The 24,416-nt window shown below is 39.8% G+C and overlaps 1 protein-coding gene across 2 annotated transcripts in view; it reads left to right on the top strand.

Annotated features, from left to right (window-relative positions):
- The first annotated feature begins 3,112 nt into the window (after positions 1-3,112).
- Positions 3,113-24,416, top strand: part of LOC133629756 (disco-interacting protein 2 homolog C-like) — an 85,678-nt gene continuing 64,374 nt past the window's right edge. For both annotated transcript variants that reach the window (XM_062020722.1, XM_062020723.1), the window contains exon 1: positions 3,113-3,628. In XM_062020722.1, coding sequence (XP_061876706.1) covers positions 3,550-3,628 — 79 coding nt within the window. In that variant the 5' untranslated portion in view covers positions 3,113-3,549. The remainder of the gene's footprint in view (positions 3,629-24,416) is intronic.

Raw genomic sequence — 24,416 nt, 5'->3', positions numbered from 1 at the left:
CAGTTTTTTTCATAGTTTGGCCGGGGGTGCGACTTATACTCAGGAGCGACTTATGTGTGAAACTATTAACACATTACCGTAAAATATCAAATAATATTATTTATCTAATACATGTAAGAGACTAGACGTATAAGATTTCATGGGATTTAGCGATTATGATTGACAGATTGTTTGGTAAACGTATAGCATGTTCTATATGTTATAGTTATTTGAATGACTCTTACCATAATATGTTACGTTAACATACCAGGCACCTTCTCAGTTGGTTATTTATGCCTCATATAACGTACACTTATTCAGCCTGTTGTTCACTATTCTTCATTTATTTTAAATTACCTTTCAAATGTCTATTCTTGGTGTTGGCTTTTATCAAATAAATTTCCCCAAAAAATGTGACTTATACTCCAGTGCGACTTATATGTTTTTTTCCTTCTTTATTATGCATTTTCGGCCGGTGCGACTTATACTCCGAAAAATACGGTACATATTTATAGATTTTTTTTAAACTTGGGACATCCTGCGGGCCGTAGTTTGGGGACCCCTGATCTAGCACATTAATGTTAGCATGCTAACTGTAACTGTGTCAAGTACTGAAATAAATTACTCTGAGCTTTATATTCGAAAACTAACTTTACCATGCATCCAGAACCAAAATATTACTTAAGTGTATGCTTACAAAAGTATCTAAAAAAAAAAAAAAAGCTAGCACGCCAACATGTATAATTTATTAAGTAACAATATTTGACGCCGAGGTGTACAAAATTAGCTTAAAAAAGCAAGCATGCAAACAGGTATCATTTGTCAAGTAATAAAATGTTTGATGTTGTGCATACCTGCAAAATTAACAAAAAAGCTAACAAGCTCATATTATAATCTAACAATTGTGTTAAAGTACCAATGATTGTCACACACACACTAGGTGTGGTGAAATTACTCTCTGCATTTGACCCATCCCTACGTTCACCCCCTGGGAGGTGAGGGGAGCAGTGAGCAGCAGCGGTGGCCACACTCGGGAATAATTTTTGGTGATTTAACCCCCAATTCCAACCCTTGATGCTGAGTGCCAAGCAGGGAGGTAATGGCTCCCATTTTTATAGTCTTTGGTATGACTTGGTTTGACTTTGAACTCACAACCTACCGATCTCAGGGCGGACACTCTGCGGGCCGCATTTTGGACACCCCTGTATTATATATATTTACATCGACGTATCAAAACAAATACAGAATTTGTGAAATGTATAATGTACAGAGAAACAATTAAAATACTGCAAATACATATTTGTGTGACTGTATATCACAGCATATTTTTTTGTTGTTGTTTTTATTAACCTTTATACATACATTTCAACATTTACAAACAGTTGAGAAATAATCAAAGTAAGTACAAAAACAGTACAAAACAGCGCCAGGGGGTTGTAAATTCAAAGTAACTAAAATAGAATGCAAAATATTAGAGATGTGCAATAATATCGGACTGACGATATCATCGGCCGATAAATGCTTTAAAAGGTAATATCGGATATTATCGGTATCGTTTTTTTTATTTTTTATTAAATCAACATAAAAAACACAAGATACATTTACGATTAGTGCACCAACTCAAAAAACCTCCCTCCCCCATTCACACTAAAGGGTTGTTTCTTTCTGTTATTAATATTCTGGTTCCTACATTACATATCAATATATATCAATACAGTCTGCAAGGGATACAGTCCGTAAGCACACATGATTGTGCGTGCTGCTGGTCCACTAATAGTACTAACCTTTAACAGTTAATTTTACTCATTTTCATTAATTACTAGTTTCTATGTAACGGTTTTTATATTGTTTTACTTTCTTTTTTATTCAAGAAAATGTTTTTAATTTATTTATCTTATTTTATTTTATTAATTTTTTAAAAAAAGGACCTTATCTTCACCATACCTGGTTGTCCAAATTAGGCATAATAATGTGTAAATTCCACGACTGTATATATCCGTATCGGCTGATATCGGTATCGGTAATTAAGAGTTGGACAATATCGGATATTGTCAAAAAAGCCATTATCGGACATTCCTACAAAATATATATATATATATATACATATATATATATGTATATATATATATATATATATATATATATATATATATATATATATATATATATATATATATATATATATATATATATATACACACTACCGTTCAAAAGTTTGGGGTCACATTGAAATGTCCTTATTTTTGAAGGAAAAGCACTGTACTTTTCAATGAAGATAACTTTAAACTAGTCTTAACTTTAAAGAAATACACTCTATACATTGCTAATGTGGTAAATGACTATTCTAGCTGCAAATGTCTGGTTTTTGGTGCAATATCTACATAGGTGTATAGAGGCCCATTTCCAGCAACTATCACTCCAGTGTTCTAATGGTACAATGTGTTTGCTCATTGGCTCAGAAGGCTAATTGATGATTAGAAAACCCTTGTGCAATCATGTTCACACATCTGAAAACAGTTTAGCTCGTTACAGAAGCTACAAAACTGACCTTCCTTTGAGCAGATTGAGTTTCTGGAGCATCACATTTGTGGGGTCAATTAAACGCTCAAAATGGCCAGAAAAAGAGAACTTTCATCTGAAACTCGACAGTCTATTCTTGTTCTTAGAAATGAAGGCTATTCCACAAAATTGTTTGGGTGACCCCAAACTTTTGAACGGTAGTGTGTGTGTATATATATATATATATATATATATATATATATATATATATATATATATATATATATATATATATATATATATATATATATATATATATATATATATGTATATATATATATATATATACATATATATATATATACATATATATATATATATATACGTATATATATATATATATATGTATATATATATATGTATATATATGTATATATATATATATATATATATATATATATATATATATATATATATATATATATATATATATATATATATATATATATATATATGTATATATATATATATATATATATATATATATATGTATATATGTATATATATATATATATGTAACAAAGTACAAAGCCATAGGCCACAGCTTTTTGGTTGTTAGTATATCACAAGCATGTGTGTAGTATGCATAGACAATAACACGTCACTACTAGGTGTGGTTGTCAAGGCGCTCCCCCTGCCGGTGATACTGGGTACTGTCGTCCACTCCCTCCCTCCCTTTTCTCCCTCCCGCCTTCCCTCCGCCAGAGTCACGTGACCCCGCAGCAAAGAAGCAAACGGCGCTGCTTCCTCCCGCGGCTCTCTTCTCGCCTCCTCATCCTCATCCCCATCCCCACCGCCGAAGCACGACCCGCCGCGGCAGCCGCCCACCGGAGCGAGCGGTACGTCGTGGCATCCAGAAGGGGCCCGGGGCGCCATGGCGGACCCCCGTTAGGAGAGCGGGAGCCGGATTTTGGACCCCCCCTTTGTTCTCTCCCTCGACGCGGCGAGTCGTCGCTGTCCTTCGCCCGCGGAGAAGCTCCCTTCCCTCGCAGCGAAGGAGGAGGCGGCGGAATGGCGGACCGCGAGGCGTCGCCGATCCCGTTGGAGATCCGAGCCCGGCTGGCGGAGCTGGAGCTGGAGCTGTCAGAGGGTGAGCATGTCCCACACAACACCCACCGTTAGCGGCGCACACTCCCGTTATCTCCTCGCCATCCACGCTGGCGGTGTCTGACGGAATTTAGCCGTTAATTGTTAGCGCCCTCCCGCCCCTCCTCCACCGCCCACCTCCCGCTCCTCCCCTCCAGATGTTTGTCAGTTAGGCGGCCCCGGCCAGCTCCGTGTAGCCGGCGCACAGTGAGCCCGGAGCGGGGAGCTTCGCGAACTCCGTCCGCCACTCTTTTGTCTCCGCGGTCCCGAAAGTGTTTGACCTTGAGACGTTGACACAATCGCCCACTCTTACCTGTGCGCGCGCGCGCGCGTGTGTGTTTGCGCGTGCACGTCGCCCAGGCATTGCGATGCAGCGTCTTTGGCCTTCTGCTGTCAGACATTTGTGCTCCTTGTCTGGGTGTTGTTGAGGCCTGCTGCAGCTGAGGATGAGGATGAGGATGATGGTCATGCAGGAATATTTTTTCCCAACCCTCTTTTTCACTCCCACCAAAGCGGTGGAGCTCAGTCCCAGCTGTTAGGATACACACACCATCATCTCACATTGGAACGTTTGCGCCTTATATAATGGAGGCCACATCTTTTATTCATACAGACTTGGACAGCCCAGAACAGGAATAATCTGCTCAATTGTTCTGGGGACACTTTGACAAAGCGTGCATCAATCAATCAATGCAAGACTGCCAGATACCTTACCCAGAATAATATGATGATATCCATTTAAAAAAGCAATAAGGTTACACCAGACCTGGGCCAATTAAGACCCGTTAAAGGCCTACTGAAATGAAATTTTTTTATTTAAACGGGAATAGCAGATCCATTCTATGTGTCATACTTGATCATTTCGCGATATTGCCATATTTTTGCTGAAAGGATTTAGTAGAGAAAATCGACGATAAAGTTCGCAACTTTTGCTCGCTGATAAAAAAAAGCCTTGCCTGTACCGGAAGTAGCGTGACGTCACAGGAGCTAGTATTCCTCACAATTCCCCGTTGTTTACAATGGAGCGAGAGAGATTCGGAGCGACAAAGCGACGATTACCCCATTAATTTGAGCGAGGATGAAAGATTCGTAGATGAGGAATGTTACAGTGAAGGACTGGAGAGGCAGTGATGGACGTATCTTTTTTCACTCTGACCGTAACTTAGGTACAAGCTGGCTCATTGGATTCCACACTCTCTCCTTTTTCTATTGTGGATCACGGATTTGTATTTTAAACCACCTCGGATACTATATCCTCTTGAAAATGAGAGTCGAGAACGCGAAATGGACATTTAAAGTGACTTTTATCTCCACGACAATACATCGGTGACACACTTAGCTACTGAGCTAACGTGATAGCATCGTTCTCAAATGAAGATAGAAACAAAATAAACCCCTGACTGGAAGGATAGACAGAAGACCAACAATACTATTAAACCATGTACATGTAACTACACGGTTAAAAATTCTCAGCCTGGTAAGGCTTAACAATGCTGTTGCTAACGACGCTAAGGCTAATTTAGCAACTTAGCAACCGGACCTCACAGAACTATGATAAAACATTAGCGCTCCACCTACGCCAGCCAGCCCTCATCTTCCCATCAACACCCGTGCTCACCTGCGTTCCAGCGATCGACGGCGCGACGAAGGACTTCATCCGTGGGTTTGGCGGCAAGCATCGGCTAGGCGTAGTAAGTAGTCCTTGTTGTGTTGCTGTAAGTATTGTACTTAGCCGCTAATACACCGATCGATCCCACCTACAACGTTCTTCTTTGCAGCCTCCATTGTTCATTAAACAAATTGCAAAAGATTCACCAACACAGATGTCCAGAATACTGTGGAATTTTGTCGAAGAAAACAAGAGGTTTCTGTATCGGGTTTGATGGGGTCCAACCACTTCCGTGGATTTTGTGACGTCACGCGCATAAATCATATCCAAAGGAGTTTTTCAACCGGAAGTGTGGCGGGAATTTTAAAATTGCACTTTATAAGTTAACCCGGCCGTATTGGCATGTGTTGCAATGTTAAGATTTCATCATTGATATATAAACTATCAGACTGCGTGGTCGGTAGTAGTGGCTTTCAGTAGGCCTTTAAGTATTTCAATCTGGCCTTCGGACATTCCCAAATAATTTTTTTAGATCTTTAAAGGCCTACTGAAATGAGATTTTCTTATTTAAACGGGGATAGCAGGTCCATTCTATGTGTCCTACTTGATCATTTCGCGATATTGCCATATTTTTGCTGAAAGGATTTAGTAGAGAACATCGACGATAAAGTTCGCAACTTTTGGTCGCTGATAAAAAAGCCTTGCCTGTACCGGAAGTAGCGTGACGTCACAGGTTGTGGAGCGCCTCACATCTGCACATTGTTTACAATCATGGCCACCAGCAGCGAGAGCGATTCGGACCGAGAAAGCGACAATTACCCCATTAATTTGAGCGAGGATGAAAGATTTGTGGATGAGGAAAGTGAGAGTGAAGGATTAGAGAGCAGTGGAAGCAATTCAGATAGGGAAGATGCTATGAGAGGCGGGTGGGACCTGATATTCAGCTGGGAATGACTAAAACAGTAAATAAACACAAGACATATATATACTCTATTAGCCACAACACAACCAGGCTTATATTTAATATGCCACAAATTAATCCCGTATAACAAACACCTCCCCCCTCCCGTCCATATAACCCGCCAATACAAATCAAACACCCGCACAACACACTCAATCCCACAACCCAAAGTACCGTTCACTTCCGCAAAGTTCATACAGCACATATATTTCCCCAAAGTTACGTACGTGACATGCACATAGCGGCACGCACGTACGGGCAAGCGATCAAATGTTTGGAAGCCGCAGCTGCGTACTCACGGTAGCGCGTATCCAACTCAAAGTCCTCCTGGTAAGAGTCTCTGTTGTCCCAGTTCTCTACGTGTTTGTGTTGCTGCAGCCGGCCGCTAATACACCGCTTCCCACCTACAGCTTTCTTCTTTGCTGTCTTCATTGTTCATTAAACAAATTGCAAAAGATTCACCAACACAGATGTCCAGAATACTGTGAAATTTTGCGATGAAAACAGACGACTTAATAACTGGCCACAATGGTGTCCCAAAATGTCCGCTACAATCCGTGACGTCACGCGCAGACGTCATCATACCGAGACGTTTTCAGCAGGATATTTCGCGGGAAATTTAAAATTGCACTTTACTAATCTTGCAATGTTAAGATTTCATCATTGATATATAAACTATCTGACTGCGTGGTCGGTAGTAGTGGCTTTCAGTAGGCCTTTAAGATGGAAACTATAGCTGCCATCATGATGTGCAGTGATGTTTTCAAATAACCGTAAGTCTTGAACTATACAAAGTATTTCAATGGTTTGAATCTGCACTTTTGCATGATATACTAGTTACTATGGTAATCTAATTAGTTACTATGGTAATGTCAGTCACAGCAGCTCAGACGAGGCACCAAGCAGTGTGGGTGGGGAGCGTTTCCACAGAGTGTCAGCCTGAAATGTGGGTGTCAGGGACAGACGCGGAAGGAGATTTGCACAACAAAGTTCTAAAGCTTAGTGATATATCAGATAAATCAGATTTTAGGTGTTTTTTTTTACCCTTTGCGTTCATATTTTGCTGTTTGTTGCATTTTTGTCGCATTTCGCTTGATTGTAAAATATGTCGATGGAGAGGGGATGTGACGTTCATATGTTGTTAATATTCAGTGTTTTATCCTTCTTAGAAAAACTTAAAATTCCATTCCGTTTTTTAGGGCGGTCTGTCAAAATGTTTTTCAATTATTATTGTGAGGTTTTGTATTAGTGTTCTTAAAAATAGATATACCGGCCCCCAGACAAATTTTTTTTCTCTAAATTTGGCCCCCGAGTCAAAATAATTGCCCAGGTCTGGATTACACTATAGTAGGGATGTGGTGATAAATATGGAGTGAAAAACTACTTTAATATTTTTACTCATGCCCAACAAATCACAAGTAAAAAAAAAAAGATTTTCTGCAAGTAAAGAAATTATTTGCATGTAAAAAACAATAATGTATTCAATTAAAAAAAAGTATTTGCGAGCATGAAAACAATTTTCTTCAAGTTAGAACTTTTGGCAGCAGTATTCCACCCTGCACTTGCAGTCAGAGCACCTGTAACGCGTTAATCAAAGATCCTCTATATCAGTGGTCCCCAACATTTTTTTGCACCACGGACCGGTTTAATGTAGGCATTTAAATACCTACCACAAAAAAAACGTTAATCAAAGGTCGTCTATATAACAGGACTACTCTGCTGTTTTTAAGTACCTACCACAAAAAAAAAAAAACGTTAATCAAAGATCCTCTATATGACAGAACTACTCTGTTGTTTCTAAGTACCTACTACAAAAAAACGTTAATCAAAGATCCTCTACATGACAGGACTACTCTGCTGTTTTTAAGTACCTACTACAAAAAACCGTTAATCAAAGGTCCTCTACATGACAGTACTACTCTGCTGCTTTTAAGATCCTACTACCAAAAAAAACACTTTATAATCTAAGGTCCTCTATATGACAGAACTACTGTTTTAAGTACCTACTACAAAAAAACGTTAATCAAAGATCCTCTACATCATTGGTCCCCAACCTTTTTGTAGCTGGGGACCGGTCAACGCTTTAAAATTTGTCCCACGGACCGGGGGAAAGGGGGGGGGGGGGGGGGGGGGGGAGTGGTGGGGGGCGGGAATTATTTTATTTTTCTTTTTTTTTCTTTTCATAAAGAAATACAATCATGTGTGCTTACGGAATGTATCCCTGCAGACTGTATTGATCTATATTGATATATAATGTATATATTGTGTTTTTTATGTTGATTTGATTAAAAAAAAAAAAAAAAAGGTATCAATCGGTCCGCGGCCCCGTGGTTGGGGATCACTGCTCTACATGACAGGACTACTCTGCTGTTTTTAAGTACCTACTACAAAAAAACTTTAATCAAAGGTCCTCTACATCAGTGGTCTCCAACCACCGGTCCGCGGGCCGCACAAGAAATAAATAAATAAATAAAAAAATAAAAATGTATTTTTTATTTTTTATTAAATCAACATAAAAAATACACAATATATACATTATATATCAATATAGATCAATACAGTCTGCAGGGATACAGTCCTTAAGCACACATGATTGTATTTCTTTATGAAAAAAAAAATATATATATTTTTTTTTTCATAAAAAAACTTTTTTATTTATTTATTTATTTTTTTTAAATTTAAAATTTCATCCCCCCCCGGTCCGTGGGACAAATTTTCAAGCCTTGACCGGTCCGCAGCTACAAAAAGGTTGGGGACCACTGCTCTACATGACAGTACTACTACCAAAAAAAAAACTTTATAATCTAAGGTCCTCTATACGACAGAACTACTGTTTTAAGTACCTACTACAAAAAAAACGTTAATCAAAGATCCTCCAAATGACAGAACGACTCTGCTGTTTTTAAGTACCTACTACAAAAGAACGTTAATCAAAGATCCTCGATATGACAGAACGACTCTGCTGTTTTTAAGTACCTACTACAAAAAATGGAAGTCAGAGGTCCTCTACATGACAGAACTACTCTGCTGTATTTGAGTAGCTACTACAAAAAAAACGTTAATCAAAGATCCTCTACATGACAGAACTACTCTGCTGTTTTTAAGTAACAGTTTTCCACTTGTGCCAGATAAATACAGCAAAAATAAGTGTATGAAAAATACAACTCACTATAATGTTGAAATAGTGGGAGCCCTGGGCGTGTTTCTTTTCAGTGAAATGCAGATGGAAATCAGCCTTTGGCTACAATCTGTCACATTTATATTTGATATAAATAAATGATAAATGGGTTATACTTGTATAGCGCTTTTCTACCTTCAAGGTACTCAAAGCGCTTTGACACTATTTCCACATTCACACACTGATGGCGGGAGCTGCCATGCAAGGCGCTAACCAGCAGCCATCAGGAGCAAGGGTGAAGTGTCTTGCCCAAGGACACAACGGACGTGACTAGGATGGTAGAAGGTGGGGATTGAACCCCAGTAACCAGCAACCCTCCGATTGCTGGCACGGCCACTCTACCAACTTCACCTTAATGTCAATAACAATGTCATACAAAATATTCCATGCGAAACCACAAAAGGAAACGAACATCATTTAAGAATACACTATTTACTTTGAAAATGTGAAGAAACCGAAAAAAAAAAAATCCCTTTTACTCTTTTTATTTTTTATTTTTTTCACATCAAACACTTCAATTACCAATACTGACAATTTTTAAAGTGTAGTTTTTGTAAGTGCGCAGGTAAATATTGAAGTGTCTCGTTTAAAAAAATCAACATTTACAAAATAAATGACCCGATGAGAGTCAGTAAAGTGAAAGTGATTAAAATTAGATTTTTTTAAATCTACCCCTTGTTCTTTTTTTATATTTTTGTTCTCTTTTACTACTAAGTAAGCTATTTTTATACAAAACAATTAATAAAACATTCCTTTGTAAAATATTCCTAGAAGGGAAGTGACTTAAATAGGTCTTCCGGTAACGGGCAGGCAGTGACACGCCACTTGCAGTGACACTGTTCAGCTAGTACGCTAATCGCTAACTAGCTTAAATGCTAACATGAATGCAAGTTATATTAACATTTAAAAAAAAAAAAAACTTGTTTAAGAATGTTCTCATTGTTTTATCCCCACACTGTAGTCAAATATCTTATTGTGACAGAAGCTTTTTAAGGACCTGCTGGAAAAAAAACACAGTCAAAGAACCTCAATTACAACTCTGCTGTTTTTTGCAATAACACTAGTCCAAGGTCCTCTATGATAAGAGCACTCTGCTTTTTAGGACAGACCACAAAAAAACATTAGTCCAAGATCCAGACAGGACTAGTCTGATGGCTCTTTTTATGGACGTATTACATAAATGCTAGTCAAAGATCCTTGATTAGAACAGGAACATTGCTGTTTTTAGTGATCTGCTAGAATACCAATAGTCGAAGGGTCCTCTCCAGTATATGAATAAGAGCACACTGCTTTTAAGGACCTAACACAAACACGCTAATCAAAGATCCTCTACGTGACAGGAGCATTCTGTTTTGAAAAATCTAAAACAAAATATGCTTGTCAAAGATCCTGGCAGGATCGCCCTGCTGTTTTAAGGGAGCTACTAAAAACGTTAGTCAAAGATCACTTTGCTGTTTTTAAAGACCTGTACTACAAAAACGCTACTAAGGCACATTCTCTCTAGATGACAGCAGCACTCTGTTTTTAGCGACATACTACAAAACATGATTGTCATAGATCCTCTATATAACAGCTTTTAAACACAGTCAAAGAACCTCAATTATTAACAGGAGCACTCTGATAGTGTTATTTGTAGGTCCCTAAAAACAGCAAAAGGGTCCTCTATGATAGGAGCATTCTGCTTTTAAAATACAACTTAAATAAACTCATCAAAGATAAAAAAATCTCGTCAAAGATCCTCTATATGACAGGACTACTCTGCTGTTTTTAAGTACCTACGACAGAAAAATGGTAGTCCAAGATCCTCTAAATGACAGGACTACTCTGCGGTTTTTAAGTACCTTCAACAGACAATACTAATCAAAGGTTGTCTATATTACACAGGACTACTCTGCTGTTTTTAGTACCTACAACAGAAACTTGTCAAAGGTCCTCTACATGCCAGAACTACTCTGCTGTTTTTAAGTACCTCCTACAGAAAAACGTTAGAGTAGTCCTGTCATATAGAGGACCTTTGATTAACGTTTAAATTTTTTTGCAGTAGGTACTTAAAAACAGCAGAGGAGTTCTGTCATATAGAGCAGTGTTTTTCAACCACTGTGCCGCGGCACACTAGGCACACTAGTGTGCCGTGAGATACAGTCTGGTGTGCCGTGGGAGATTATCTAATTTCACCTATTTGGGGTATAACATTTTTTGCAAACCAGTAATTATAGTCTGCAAATGATGTGTTGTTGTTGAGTGTCGGCAGAGTAACCGTGTAATACTCTTCCATATCAGTAGGTGGCAGCAGGTAGCTAATCGTGATCACAATTTTTCAGACGACAGTGGGAGGCAGTGTGCAGGTAAAAAGGTGTCTAATGCTTAAACTGAAAAATAAACAAAAGGTGAGTGCCCCTAAAAAAAAAGGCATTGAAGCTCAGGGAAGGCTATGCAGAACGAAACTACAACTGAACTGGCGACAAAGTGGAGAAAAACAGAATGCTGGACGACAGCAAAGACTTACAGCGTGTGGAGCAGACGGCGTTCACAAAGTACATCTGAACATGACATGACAATCAACAATGTCCCCACAAAGAAGGATAAAAACAACTGCAATATTCTTGATTGCTAAAACAAAGCAGGTGCGGGGAATATCGCTTAAAGGAAGACATGAAACTGCTACAGGAAAATACCAACAAAACAGGAAAAGCCACCAAAATAGGAGCGCAAGACAAGAACTAAAACACTACAAATAAGAAAACAGCAAAAAAGTCCAAATAAGTCAGGGTGTGATGTGACAGGTGGTGACAGTACACCTACTTTGAGACAAGAGCTATAGTGTTGCATGCTTAGTTATGCTTTAAAGTCATATCCAACGACTTTTTATCGTCAATATCGAGTTTCATATTTTAATGATTTCTGCTGGTGGTGTGCCTTTGGATTTTTTCACTGAAAAAAATGTGCCTCGGCTCAAAAAAGGTTGAAAAACACTGATATAGAGGACCTTTGACTACAATTTTTTGCAGTAGATACTCAAATACAGCAGAGCCGTTCTGTCACATAGAGCAGTGGTCCCCAACCTTTTTGTAGCTGCTTGAAAATTTGACCGGGGGGGATTTTTTAAATTTATTTATTTATTTTTATTTATTTTTTTCACAAAGAAATACAATCATGTGTGCTTACGGACTGTATCCCTGCAGACTGTATTGATATATAATGTATATATTGTGTTTTTTATGTTGATTTAATTATTTTTTATTTTTTTTATTTTTATTTTTTATTTTTTTTTATTTCTTGCGCGGCCCGGTACCAATCCGGTCCGCGGCCCGGTGGTTGGGGACCACTGATATAGAGGACCTTTGAAGTTTAACAAGCGTTTTTTTTGCAGTAGATACTTAAGAACAGCACAGTATTCCTGGCATATAGAGAACCTTTGACTAGCGGTTTTTGTAGTAGGTACTTAAAAACAGCAGAGTAGTCCTGTCATATAGAGTGTCTTTGACTACCATTTTTTGTAGTAGGTACTCAAATACAACAGAGTAGTTCTATCATGTAGAGGACCTTTGACTACCATTTTTTGTAGTAGGTACTTAAAAACAGCAGAGTCGTTCTGTCGTATAGAGGACCTTTGACAAGCATTTTTTTTTTTGTATTAGGTACTTATAAACAGCAGAGTAGTCCTGTCATATAGAGCAGTGGTCCCCAACCACGGGGCCGTGGCCCGGTACCGGTCCGTGGATTGATTGGTACCTGGCCGCACAAGAAAAATAAAAAAAAATAAAAAATTAAATCGACATAAAAAACACAAGATACACTTACAATTAGTACACCAACCCCAAAAACCTCCCTCCCCCATTCACACAAAAGGGTTATTCCTTTCTGTTATTAATATTCTGGTTCCTACATTATATATCAATATATATCAATACAGTCTGCAGGGATACAGTCCGTAAGCACACATGATTGTAAAAAAAATAAAAAATACCATACCAACTTTCGGGGTCGCGGCGAGCGCTTGAGCCCATCTCAGCTACACTCGGGCGGAAGGCGGGGTACACTGTTCTAGCAAAACACATAGAGATGATGGACTTATTATTGCCATTCAAACATTTACATCAGAGAACAAACATTTGTTGGATTTTCAAGCCACGGTAAAAGCAAACCCATCCATCCATTTTATACCGCTTGTCCCTTTTGGGGTCGCGGGGGGTGCTGGAGCCTATCTCAGCTGCAATCAGGCGGAAGGCCTTAAAGGTGCTGTTTGTAACTTCCCCACAGTAACAACTTTCAAAGCAAACAATACAACAACAACACCCCTGGCTGGCTTAAAATGAGCTTGGTTCGCTTGGTGTTTACGGCGCTCAAAAGCAGTCCAAGAAAGCTAATGTGCGTGCATGTGTTACGTACGTACGTAATTACGTCGTTGTGTACGAGAAGCTGTGAGAGGGCGGGATATATCGTGTAAAATACATCCCTAATGCTAAAGTTCGTATGCTAGCTTTTATTTAATTTTTTTTTCAGAAAGTTTTGTAGGTAGGGATGTCCGATAATGGCTTTTTGCTGATATCCGATATTCCGATATTGTCCAACTCTTTAATTACAGATACCGATATATACAGTCGTGGAATTAACACATTATTATGCCTAATTTGGACAACCAGGTATGGAGAAGATGAGGTCATTTAAAAAAAAATGAATACAATAAAATAAGATAAATAAATTAAAAACATTTTCTTGAATAAAAAAGAAAGTAAAACAATATAAAAACAGTTTCATAGAAACTAGTAATTAATGAAAATGAGTCAAATGAACTGTTAAAGGTTAGTACTATTAGTGGACCAGCAGCACGCACAATCATGTGTGCTTACGGACTGTATCCCTTGCAGACTGTATTGATATATATTGATATATAATGTAGGAACCACAATATTAATAACAGAAATAAACAACCGTTTTGTGTGAATGAGTGTGAATGGGGGAGGGAGGTTTTTTGGGTTGGTGCACTAATTGTAAGTGTATCTTGTGTTTTTTATGTTGATTTAATAAAAAATAAAAACCGATACCGATAATTTCCGATATTACATTTTAAAGCATTTATCGGCCGATAGTATCGGCAGGCCGATATTATCGGACATCTCTATTTGTAGGTATACACTTGAGTCATATTTTGGTACTTGATACATGCTAACATTAGCATTTTAAACACATTTTTCAGGTACACACCTCAGAAATATGTTTGATACTTGACGCATGTTACAGTTAGTATACCAACATTAGCATACTAGATTCTTTAGCCGATTTAGCAGATATACGCCTCAGTGTCATATATTTTGGTTTTTCACTAATGCTAACTGTAACTATTGTTGGCATAGTGCTATTAGCATGATGGCTTTTTTAAGCTAATGTTGCTAATATTTTGGTAGTAGATACATGCTAATGTTAGCATTTTAAACACATTTTTCAGGTACACACCTCAGAAATATTTTTGGTACTTGACGCATGTTACAGTTAGCATACTAACAATAATAATAATAATAATAATAATAATAGATTTTATTTGTAAAAAACACTTTACATTGAGTAAACAACCTCAAAGTGCTACAGTGTATTAAAAAATAAAATGAAATAAAAAGATAATAAAAAATAAATACAAATAAAAACTAGAACAGCCAAGTAGCTAAAACTAGTATGCATATATCTAAAAAAAAAAGTTTTTTTAAAAAAAGAAGGGTTTTTAAGCCTTTTTTAAAAGCATCCACAGTCTGTGGTGCCCTCAGGTGGTCAGGGAGAGCGTTCCACATACTTGGAGCGGCGGAGCAGAAAGCCCAGTCTCCCATTGTTCGTAGCTTTGTCCTCGGAGGTTGGAGGAGGTTAGCCTGTCCGGAGCGGAGGTGTCGTGTGGAGGATTTGGGGGTGAGTAGTTCTTTGAGGTAGAGGGGGGCATTTCCATGGAGGCACTGGTGGGTTAGTAGGGAGACTTTGAATTCAATCCTGAGTGAAACAGGAAGCCAGTGAAGGGACTTGAGGTACACACCAGTGTTTCCCATAAACTGCCAAGATACCTGTGGCGGTGGGGGCGTGGCTATGGGCGTGGTCACCATGACATCATCGAGTAATTTGCATAATTTACTACAATGATATGATTTTCTCTAAAAAGGCTCAAAAAATGTATACTTACTAATTAATAATAACAGTTTTGTTTTAAACGTCCATCCATCCATTTTACAATATAATTACAACACTTTATGTACATATTTATATACAGATTTGAACAATAAGTTATTCACTGAAATATATTTATTAATTGTGGTTCTTACAAAAAATATATCTTATAAAAATATAAAAGCTAAAATGTCTCTTAAAGCTCTGCCCCTTTAATTAGTGCATACTAAATAATTTAACTTTAGCCTACTACTACAACCATATTATTTACCAGCAACATAAAGTGAAACAGAGGCAGAGGTGTCCTGCCACAGTCAGTAACAAATAAACAGAAAACAGTAGTGGTGGTAGATAGACACAAAGCTTCATCAAACATCTGATCCACTGAACAAAGAGCTCCAAAAATCTTGAAACTACACTTCTCTTTTGTAAAGTAAATCTGAACAGCCGATATGGGCATCTACATCAACTATATGATTTGCCTGAGAAGCTGGACAGGACAAAAAAAATAAAATAATTAAAAAAAATTAAAATAAAAAAAAAATAAAAACAATTTTCGTGGCGGCCTTAATTTCTATCGTGGCGGGCCGCCACAAATAAATGAATGTGTGGGAAACACTGCACACCTCAGAAATATTTTTGGTACTTGACGCATCTTACTGTTAGCATACTAGCATTAGCATACTAAATTCTTTAGCCGATTTAGCAGGTATACGCCTCAATGTCATATATTTAGTTTTTTCACTAATACTAACTGTAAGCATGCTATTGTTGGCATAGTGCTATTAGCATGCTAGCTTTTTTAAGCTAATTTTGCACATATTTTTTGTTACATGACGCAACTATCTGGCCAGCGGGCCAACTGTCAGCATTTTAGTTCAGCTTTGGCTCTTTACTCAAAATTCTTACATAGACTTCATTAAAAAAAATGTTTATATTGTACTGGTTTTGATGGTCAAAATGGCCACCGCATCCTTTGATTTGTCGGTCTGTGGCCCTCAGTGGAAAAAGTTTGGACAAGTTGTCCTTCTCTCATCAGTAGAGCATAAATAATGTTTGTCCTACAGGCTTTGAAGTGGCCCTCCTGAGGCCGTAACACAGGTGTGGTTGGATTTGCTCACCTGAAGCCTGTGAATGAGCGCAATATTTCCATGGGTGACTAAAGAGGCGCTCGGGTGTGATCGAGTGTGTGTTGCAAAGTGCTGCATTCAAGGTCATAAATCCTCCATGTAATTCTCAGGTTTGCACACGAGACGTTGCAGTTTGTGCGTGTTTTCGGCGGGACGGCGTTTGTTTCTTTGTCCAGCATGCATTGAGAGTTCCGAGGTTGATAAGTTGCTCTGTCGTCATGGAGACACACGAGTGCAAATTGCCTGAAGTGGTCGTTAAAGGTGCACCCGCGCCGTTGTCTTCGTCCCTGTTCTTCGTCCGTATGGAGGCCGCGCTTGGCGCCGAGCATAAAAACAGGTGGCTGAATGTCGTGGTGTGCGGCCATCTTGGCGAACGAGAGGGTCACTTTTTGGAGCCCCCTGAGGTCACATTGTGCTCCTTCTTCTCTCTGTGACATGTTGACCCACTCAATCACCACCACGACCCACTTTGTTTTTCTGCTGACACACGGCTGTGTGTGTGTGTGTGTGTGTGTGTTCTTGTATTTCTACCCTTCTTGAGACACCAAGAAGGAAAAGTAGCTTCCATATGAGGAGGTGTGAACAAGTGATGACATAAATCATGGTCCCAATAACATTGCATCTAATAGAGAATGTATCATTTGCACCCCCTGGTGGTGAAATATATCAAAATTAGGGTGGTCCCAAAAAAGGAGGGATTTCTCAAGTGGACTGTGTGTCGCTTTTAAAAGCGCTCCCCCTTTGGCCAACATATGAAACAACAAGTGTGTGTAAAAATTTGAAGTGCTCCCCCTCTGGCCAACATATGAAATAACAAGCGTTGTTGTGTTGCTATTGTGTCGCTATTACAGTGGCTCTATGTTGTGTTTCTGTTGTGTCGCTATAGTGTCGCTATTTGGCTATTACAGTGGCTCTGTGTTGTGTCGCTATAGTGTCGCTATTACAGTGGCTCTGTGTTGTGTCGCTATAGTGTCGCTATTACAGTGGCTCTGTGTTGTGTTTCTGTTGTGTCACTATAGTGTCGCTATTACAGTGGCTCGGTGTTGTGTCGCTATTGTGTCGCTATTACAGTGGCTCCGTGTTGTGTTCTGTTGTGTCACTATAGTGTCGCTATTACAGTGGTTCGGTGTTGTGTCGCTATTGTGTCGCTATTACAGTGGCTCTGTGTTGTGTTTCTGTTGTGTCACTATAGTGTCGCTATTACAGTGGCTCGGTGTTGTGTCACCATAGTGTCGCTATTACAGTGGCTCTGTGTTGTGTTGATGTTGTGTCACCATAGTGTCGCTATTAAAGTGGCTCTGTGTTGTGTTTATGTTGTGTCACCATAGTGTCGCTATTAAAGTGGCTCGGTGTTGTGTTTATGTTGTGTCCCGATAGTGTCGCTATTACAGTGGCTCTGTGTTGTGTTTCTGTTGTGTCACTATAGTGTCGCTATTACAGTGGCTCGGTGTTCATGTTGTGTCACCATAGTGTCGCTATTAAAGTGGCTCTGTGTTGTGTCACCATAGTGTCGCTATTACAGTGGCTCGGTGTTGTGTTGATGTTGTGTCGCCATAGTGTCGCTATTACAGTGGCTCTGTGTTGTGTTCCTGTTGTGTCACTATAGTGTCGCTATTACAGTGGCTCTGTGTTGTATTGATGTTGTGTCACCATAGTGTCGCTATTAAAGTGGCTCGGTGTTGTGTTCATGTTGTGTCACCATAGTGTCGCTATTACAGTGGCTCTGTGTTGTGTTCTGTTGTGTCACTATAGTGTCGCTATTACAGTGGCTCTGTGTTGTGTTGATGTTGTGTCACCATAGTGTCGCTATTAAAGTGGCTCGGTGTTGTGTTCATGTTGTGTCACCATAGTGTCGCTATTACAGTGGCTCTGTGTTGTATTGATGTTGTGTCACCATAGTGTCGCTATTACAGTGGCTCGGTGTTGTGTTGATGTTGTGTCGCCATAGTGTCGCTATTACAGTGGCTCTGTGTTGTGTTCCTGTTGTGTCACTATAGTGTCGCTATTACAGTGGCTCTGTGTTGTATTTATGTTGTGTCACCATAGTGTCGCTATTAAAGTGGCTCGGTGTTGTGTTCATGTTGTGTCACCATAGTGTCGCTATTACAGTGGCTCTGTGTTGTGTTCTGTTGTGTCACTATAGTGTCGCTATTACAGTGGCTCTGTGTTGTGTTGATGTTGTGTCACCATAGTGTCGCTATTAAAGTGGCTCGGTGTTGTGTTCATGTTGTGTCACCATAGTGTCGCTATTACAGTGGCTCTGTGTTGTGTTCTGTTGTGTCACTATAGTGTCGCTATTACAGTGGCTCTGTGTTGTGTTCTGTTGTGTCACTATAGTGTCGCTATTACAGTGGCTCTGTGTTGTGTTGATGTTGTGTCACCATAGTGTCGCTATTACAGTGGCTCTGTGTTGTGTTCTGTTGTGTCACTATAGTGTCGCTATTACAGTGGCTCGGTGTTGTGTTGATGTTGTGTCACCATAATGTCGCTATTAAACTGGCTCGGTGTTGTGTTCATGTTGTGTCACCATAGTGTCGCTATTACAGTGGCTCTGTGTTGTGTTCCTGTTGTGTCACTATAGTGTCGCTATTACAGTGGCTCTGTGTTGTGTTTATGTTGTGTCACCATAGTGTCGCTATTAAAGTGGCTCGGTGTTGTTTTCATGTTGTGTCACCATAGTGTCGCTATTACAGTGGCTCTGTGTTGTGTTTAATGTTGTGTCACTATAGTGTCGCTATTACAGTGGCTCTGTGTTGTGTTTATGTTGTGTCACCATAGTGTTGCTATTAAAGTGGCTCTGTGTTGTGTTTATGTTGTGTCACTATAGTGTCGCTATTACAGTGGCTCTGTGTTGTGTTGATGTTGTGTCACTATAGTGTCGCTATTACAGTGGCTCGGTGTTGTGTCGATGTTGTGTCACCATAGTGTCGCTATTAAAGTGGCTCGGTGTTGTGTTTATGTTGTGTCACTATAGTGTCGCTATTACAGTGGCTCTGTGTTGTGTTGATGTTGTGTCACCATAGTGTCGCTATTACAGTGGCTCTGTGTTGTGTTGATGTTGTGTCACCATAGTGTCGCTGATAAGGTGGCTCTGTGTTGTGTTCATGTTGTGTCACCATAGTGTCGCTATTACAGTGGCTCTCTGTTGTGTTTATGTTGTGTCACTATAGTGTCGCTATTACAGTGGCTCGGTGTTGTGTTGATGTTGTGTCACCATAGTGTCGCTATTAAAGTGGCTCGGTGTTGTGTTCATGTTGCGTCACCATAGTGTTGCTATTACATTGGCTCTGTGTTGTGTTGATGTTGTGTCACCATAGTGTCGCTGATAAAGTGGCTCTGTGTTGTGTTGATGTTGTGTCACCATAGTGTCGCTATTAATGTGGCTCGGTGTTGTGTTCATGTTGTGTCACCATAGTGTCGTTATTACAGTGGCTCTGTGTTGTGTTTATGTTGTGTCACCATAGTGTCGCTATTAAAGTGGCTCAGTGTTGTGTTGATGTTGTGTCACCATAGTGTCGCTATTAAAGTGGCTCGGTGTTGTGTTGTTGTTGTGTCACCATAGTGTCGCTGATAAAGTGGCTCGGTGTTGTGTTCATGTTGTGTCACCATAGTGTCGCTATTACAGTGGCTCTGTGTTGTGTCGCTGTTGTGTCACTATAGTGTTGCTATTACAGTGGCTAAGTGTTGTGTTTATGTTGTGTCACCATAGTGTCGCTATTAAAGTGGCTCGGTGTTGTGTTGATGTTGTGTCCCCATAGTGTCGTTATTACAGTGGCTCTGTGTTGTGTTGATGTTGTGTCACCATAGTGTCGCTGATAAAGTGGCTCTGTGTTGTGTTCATGTTGTGTCACCATAGTGTCGCTATTACAGTGGCTCTCTGTTGTGTTGATGTTGTGTCACTATAGTGTCGCTATTACAGTGGCTCGGTGTTGTGTTCATGTTGCGTCACCATAGTGTCGCTATTACATTGGCTCTGTGTTGTGTTTGTGTTGTGTCACTATAGTGTCGCTATTACAGTGGCTCAGTGTTGTGTTTATGTTGTGTCACCATAGTGTCGCTATTAAAGTGGCTCGGTGTTGTGTTGATGTTGTGTCACCATAGTGTCGTTATTACAGTGGCTCTGTGTTGTGTTCATGTTGTGTCACCATAGTGTCGCTATTACAGTGGCTCTGTGTTGTGTTGATGTTGTGTCACTATAGTGTCGCTATTACAGTGGCTCAGTGTTGTGTTGATGTTGTGTCACCATAGTGTCGCTATTAAAGTGGCTCGGTGTTGTGTTTATGTTGTGTCACCATGGTGTCGCTATTACAGTGGCTCTGTGTTGTGTTGATGTTGTGTCACCATAGTGTCGCTATTAAAGTGGCTCGGTGTTGTGTTGATGTTGTGTCACCTTAGTGTCGCTATTACAGTGGCTCTGTGTTGTTCTGTTGTGTCACTATAGTGTCGCTATTACAGTGGCTCTGTGTTGTGTCGCTGTTGTGTCACTATAGTGTCGCTATTACAGTGGCTCAGTGTTGTGTTGATGTTGTGTCACCATAGTGTCACTATTAAAGTGGCTCGGTGTTGTGTTGATGTTGTGTCACCATAGTGTCGTTATTACAGTGGCTCTGTGTTGTGTTCATGTTGTGTCACCATAGTGTCGCTATTACAGTGGCTCTGTGTTGTGTCGCTGTTGTGTCACTATAGTGTCGCTATTACAGTGGCTCAGTGTTGTGTTTATGTTGTGTCACCATAATGTCGCTATTAAAGTGGCTCGGTGTTGTGTTCATGTTGTGTCACCATGGTGTCGCTATTACAGTGGCTCAGTGTTGTGTTGATGTTGTGTCACCATAGTGTCGCTATTAAAGTGGCTCGGTGTTGTGTTTATGTTGTGTCACCATGGTGTCGCTATTACAGTGGCTCGGTGTTGTTGATGTTGTGTCACCATAGTGTCGCTATTAAAGTGGCTCGGTGTTGTGTTGATGTTGTGTCACCTTAGTGTCGCTATTACAGTGGCTCTGTGTTGTGTTCTGTTGTGTCACTATAGTGTCGCTATTACAGTGGCTCGGTGTTGTGTTGATGTTGTGTCACCATAGTGTCGCTATTAAAGTGGCTCTGTGTTGTGTTCATGTTGTGTCACCATAGTGTCGCTATTACAGTGGCTCGGTGTTGTGTTGCTATTACAATGTCTTGTTGTTGTGTCGCTATTGTGTTGCTATTACAGTGGCTCTGTGTTGCTCTTGTGTTGCTGTTGTGTCAGTCTTGTGTTAGTTTTATGTCGCTATTGTGTTAACTACCAATGTTGTATCACTGTTGTGTTAAGGTTGTGTTGGTTTTGTGTCGCTGTTGGGTTAATGTTGTCTCGGTGTTGTGTCCCTGTTGTGTGGATTTTGTGTCGCTGCTGTTTTAATGTTGTGTTGGTTTTGTGTTGCTGTTGTGTCGCTGTTGTGTTAATGTTGTCTCGGTGTTGTGTCGCTGTTGTGTTGGTTTTGTGTCGCTATTGTGTCAACTGTCGCTGTTGTGTTGGTTTTGTGTCGCTATTGTGTCAACTGTCGCTGTTGTCGATTTTGTGTTGCTGTCGTGTTGATGTTGCATCGCTATTGTGTTAACGTGTTTCTGTTGTCAGTGCTCCCCCTCTGGCCAATATATGTAATAACAAGTGTGTGTAATAAGTTGAAATGCGCCCCCTTTGGCCATAATTAATTAAAAAACATCAAAAATAAATATGTATTTAAAGACATACTGTAATAACTTGAAGTAAATAATGAAGATTTAAACCCAATTGCAAACAAAAAATTTAACTGAACTAAAAGCTTACCTTTTTTATATCTGCATAGTTTGTAAATATTATTAATGTTGTAAATACAAATATTTATATATCTAGAAAGGGTGGTCCTACAGAGTTAGGCATTTTTTTTCTGAGGTCTCAAGAAGGAAACAATACAAGAATGTGTGTGTGTGCGTGTGTGTGTGTGTGTGTGTGTGTGTGTGTGTGTGTGTGTGTGTGTGTGTGTGTGTGTGTGTGTGTGTGTTACAGTGGACACATGCATCCGCGAATCAGCTAGCGGACGCTCTGCAGACCACCACACGGGCATGTGAGTGTGACAGCCCAAGGTCCCAGCACATGACGCATGTGTGTGTGTGTGTGTGTGTGTGTGTGTGTGTGTGTGTGTGTGTGTGTGTGTGTGTGTGTGTGTGTGTGTGTGGGATACTGTTACCATGGCACCTGTGTGTGTGTGATGTGAGGAGGCTAAGACGGATCATATAAAATAAGAGGCTGTTGAAGCAAAGATGGAGAACCAGGATGGAGCACCATCTTGTTTTCCCCCGTGATCCACCTTAATTTGGAGGGGCCACGTTCCTTCCTCTTTCCATCATCTGGCAGAAAAACTCCTCCGCCATCGATCGGCCCTCAGCTGCCTGCCAGACCGCAATCTGGGAGCGCTGAGGACGTAATGAGGCTGCAGACACGGGCTGATGCGACGCGCGCGCGCGCACACACACACACACACACACACACACACATACACACAAACACACACTCCCTAGCAAGTATCATTAGTCCACTTCTCAAATCTGACGCCCCAGATCCAAGATGGCCGTCTAAGGCCTTCTCTCCAGGAGAGCCGTTGCTAGGCAACTCCCTCCCTGCTCTGCTGCGCTGCGAGGGGAAGATGGAGTCTCCCTGTGGACCATGTGCACGTGCGTGTGTGTGTGTGTGTGTGTGTGTGTGTGTGTGTGTGTGTGTGTGTGTGTGTGTGTGTGTGTGTGTGTGTGTGTGTGTGTGTGTGTGTGTGTGTGTGTGTGTGTGTGTGTGTGTGTGGGTGGAAAAAAGAAGAATGTTATATTGCAGCAGATTGGGCCCAGATGTTGTGTACGTTTTTTCGGATGGTTTGATTGTGACGTAGATCAGGGGTTCTTAACCTTTTTGACCTCGGGGACCAACTTTTCCACTCAAATATGACCACTAAATTAGTCATCTTACTCTTGATTTGTTTCCTATTTAATAATTTGATCCAACCTACAAACAGTTCAACAGGATAAACCTTGTCAAATGATATGAAAGCACGTGTTAATTACAAAAATATTATCAAGGTTTAGGTCAGGCGGATTACAAAAATAAAAGTAATTAAATATACTGCAAAAGAAGGGACTGATAAAAAAACATTTACATTGATTGATTGATTGAAACTTTTATTAGTAGATTGCACAGTACAGTACATATTCCGTATAATTGACCACTAAATGGTAACACCCGAATAAGTTTTTCAACTTGTTTAAGTCGGGGTCCACGTTAATCAATTCATGGTACGTGAATTACACAGTGCTAAAATATATACATTCTAACTAATTTATTAATAATATATATATATATATATATATATATATATATATATATATATATATATATATATATATTAGAGATGTGCCGATATTATCGGCCGATAAATGCTTTAAAATGTAATATCGGAAATTATCGGTATCGTTTTTTTATTATCGGTATCGTTTTTATTCATTGAATTTTTTTTATTGTTTATTAAATCAACATAAAAAACACAAGATACACTTACAATTAGTGCACCAACCCAAAAAACCTCCCTCCCCCATTTACACTCATTCACACAAAAGGGTTGTTTCTTTCTGTTATTAATATTCTGGTTCCTACATTTTATATCAATATATATCAATACAGTCTGCAAGGGATACAGTCCGTAAGCACACATGATTGTGCGTGCTGCTGGTCCACTGATAGTACTAACCTTTAACAGTTAATTTTACTCATTTTCATTC

This window comes from Entelurus aequoreus, linkage group LG15 (assembly GCF_033978785.1).
Source record: "Entelurus aequoreus isolate RoL-2023_Sb linkage group LG15, RoL_Eaeq_v1.1, whole genome shotgun sequence".
Classification (NCBI taxonomy): Eukaryota; Metazoa; Chordata; class Actinopteri; order Syngnathiformes; family Syngnathidae; genus Entelurus; species Entelurus aequoreus.
The sequence above is the reverse complement of the archived record's forward strand: the minus strand, read 5'-3'. Positions and strand labels throughout refer to the sequence as shown.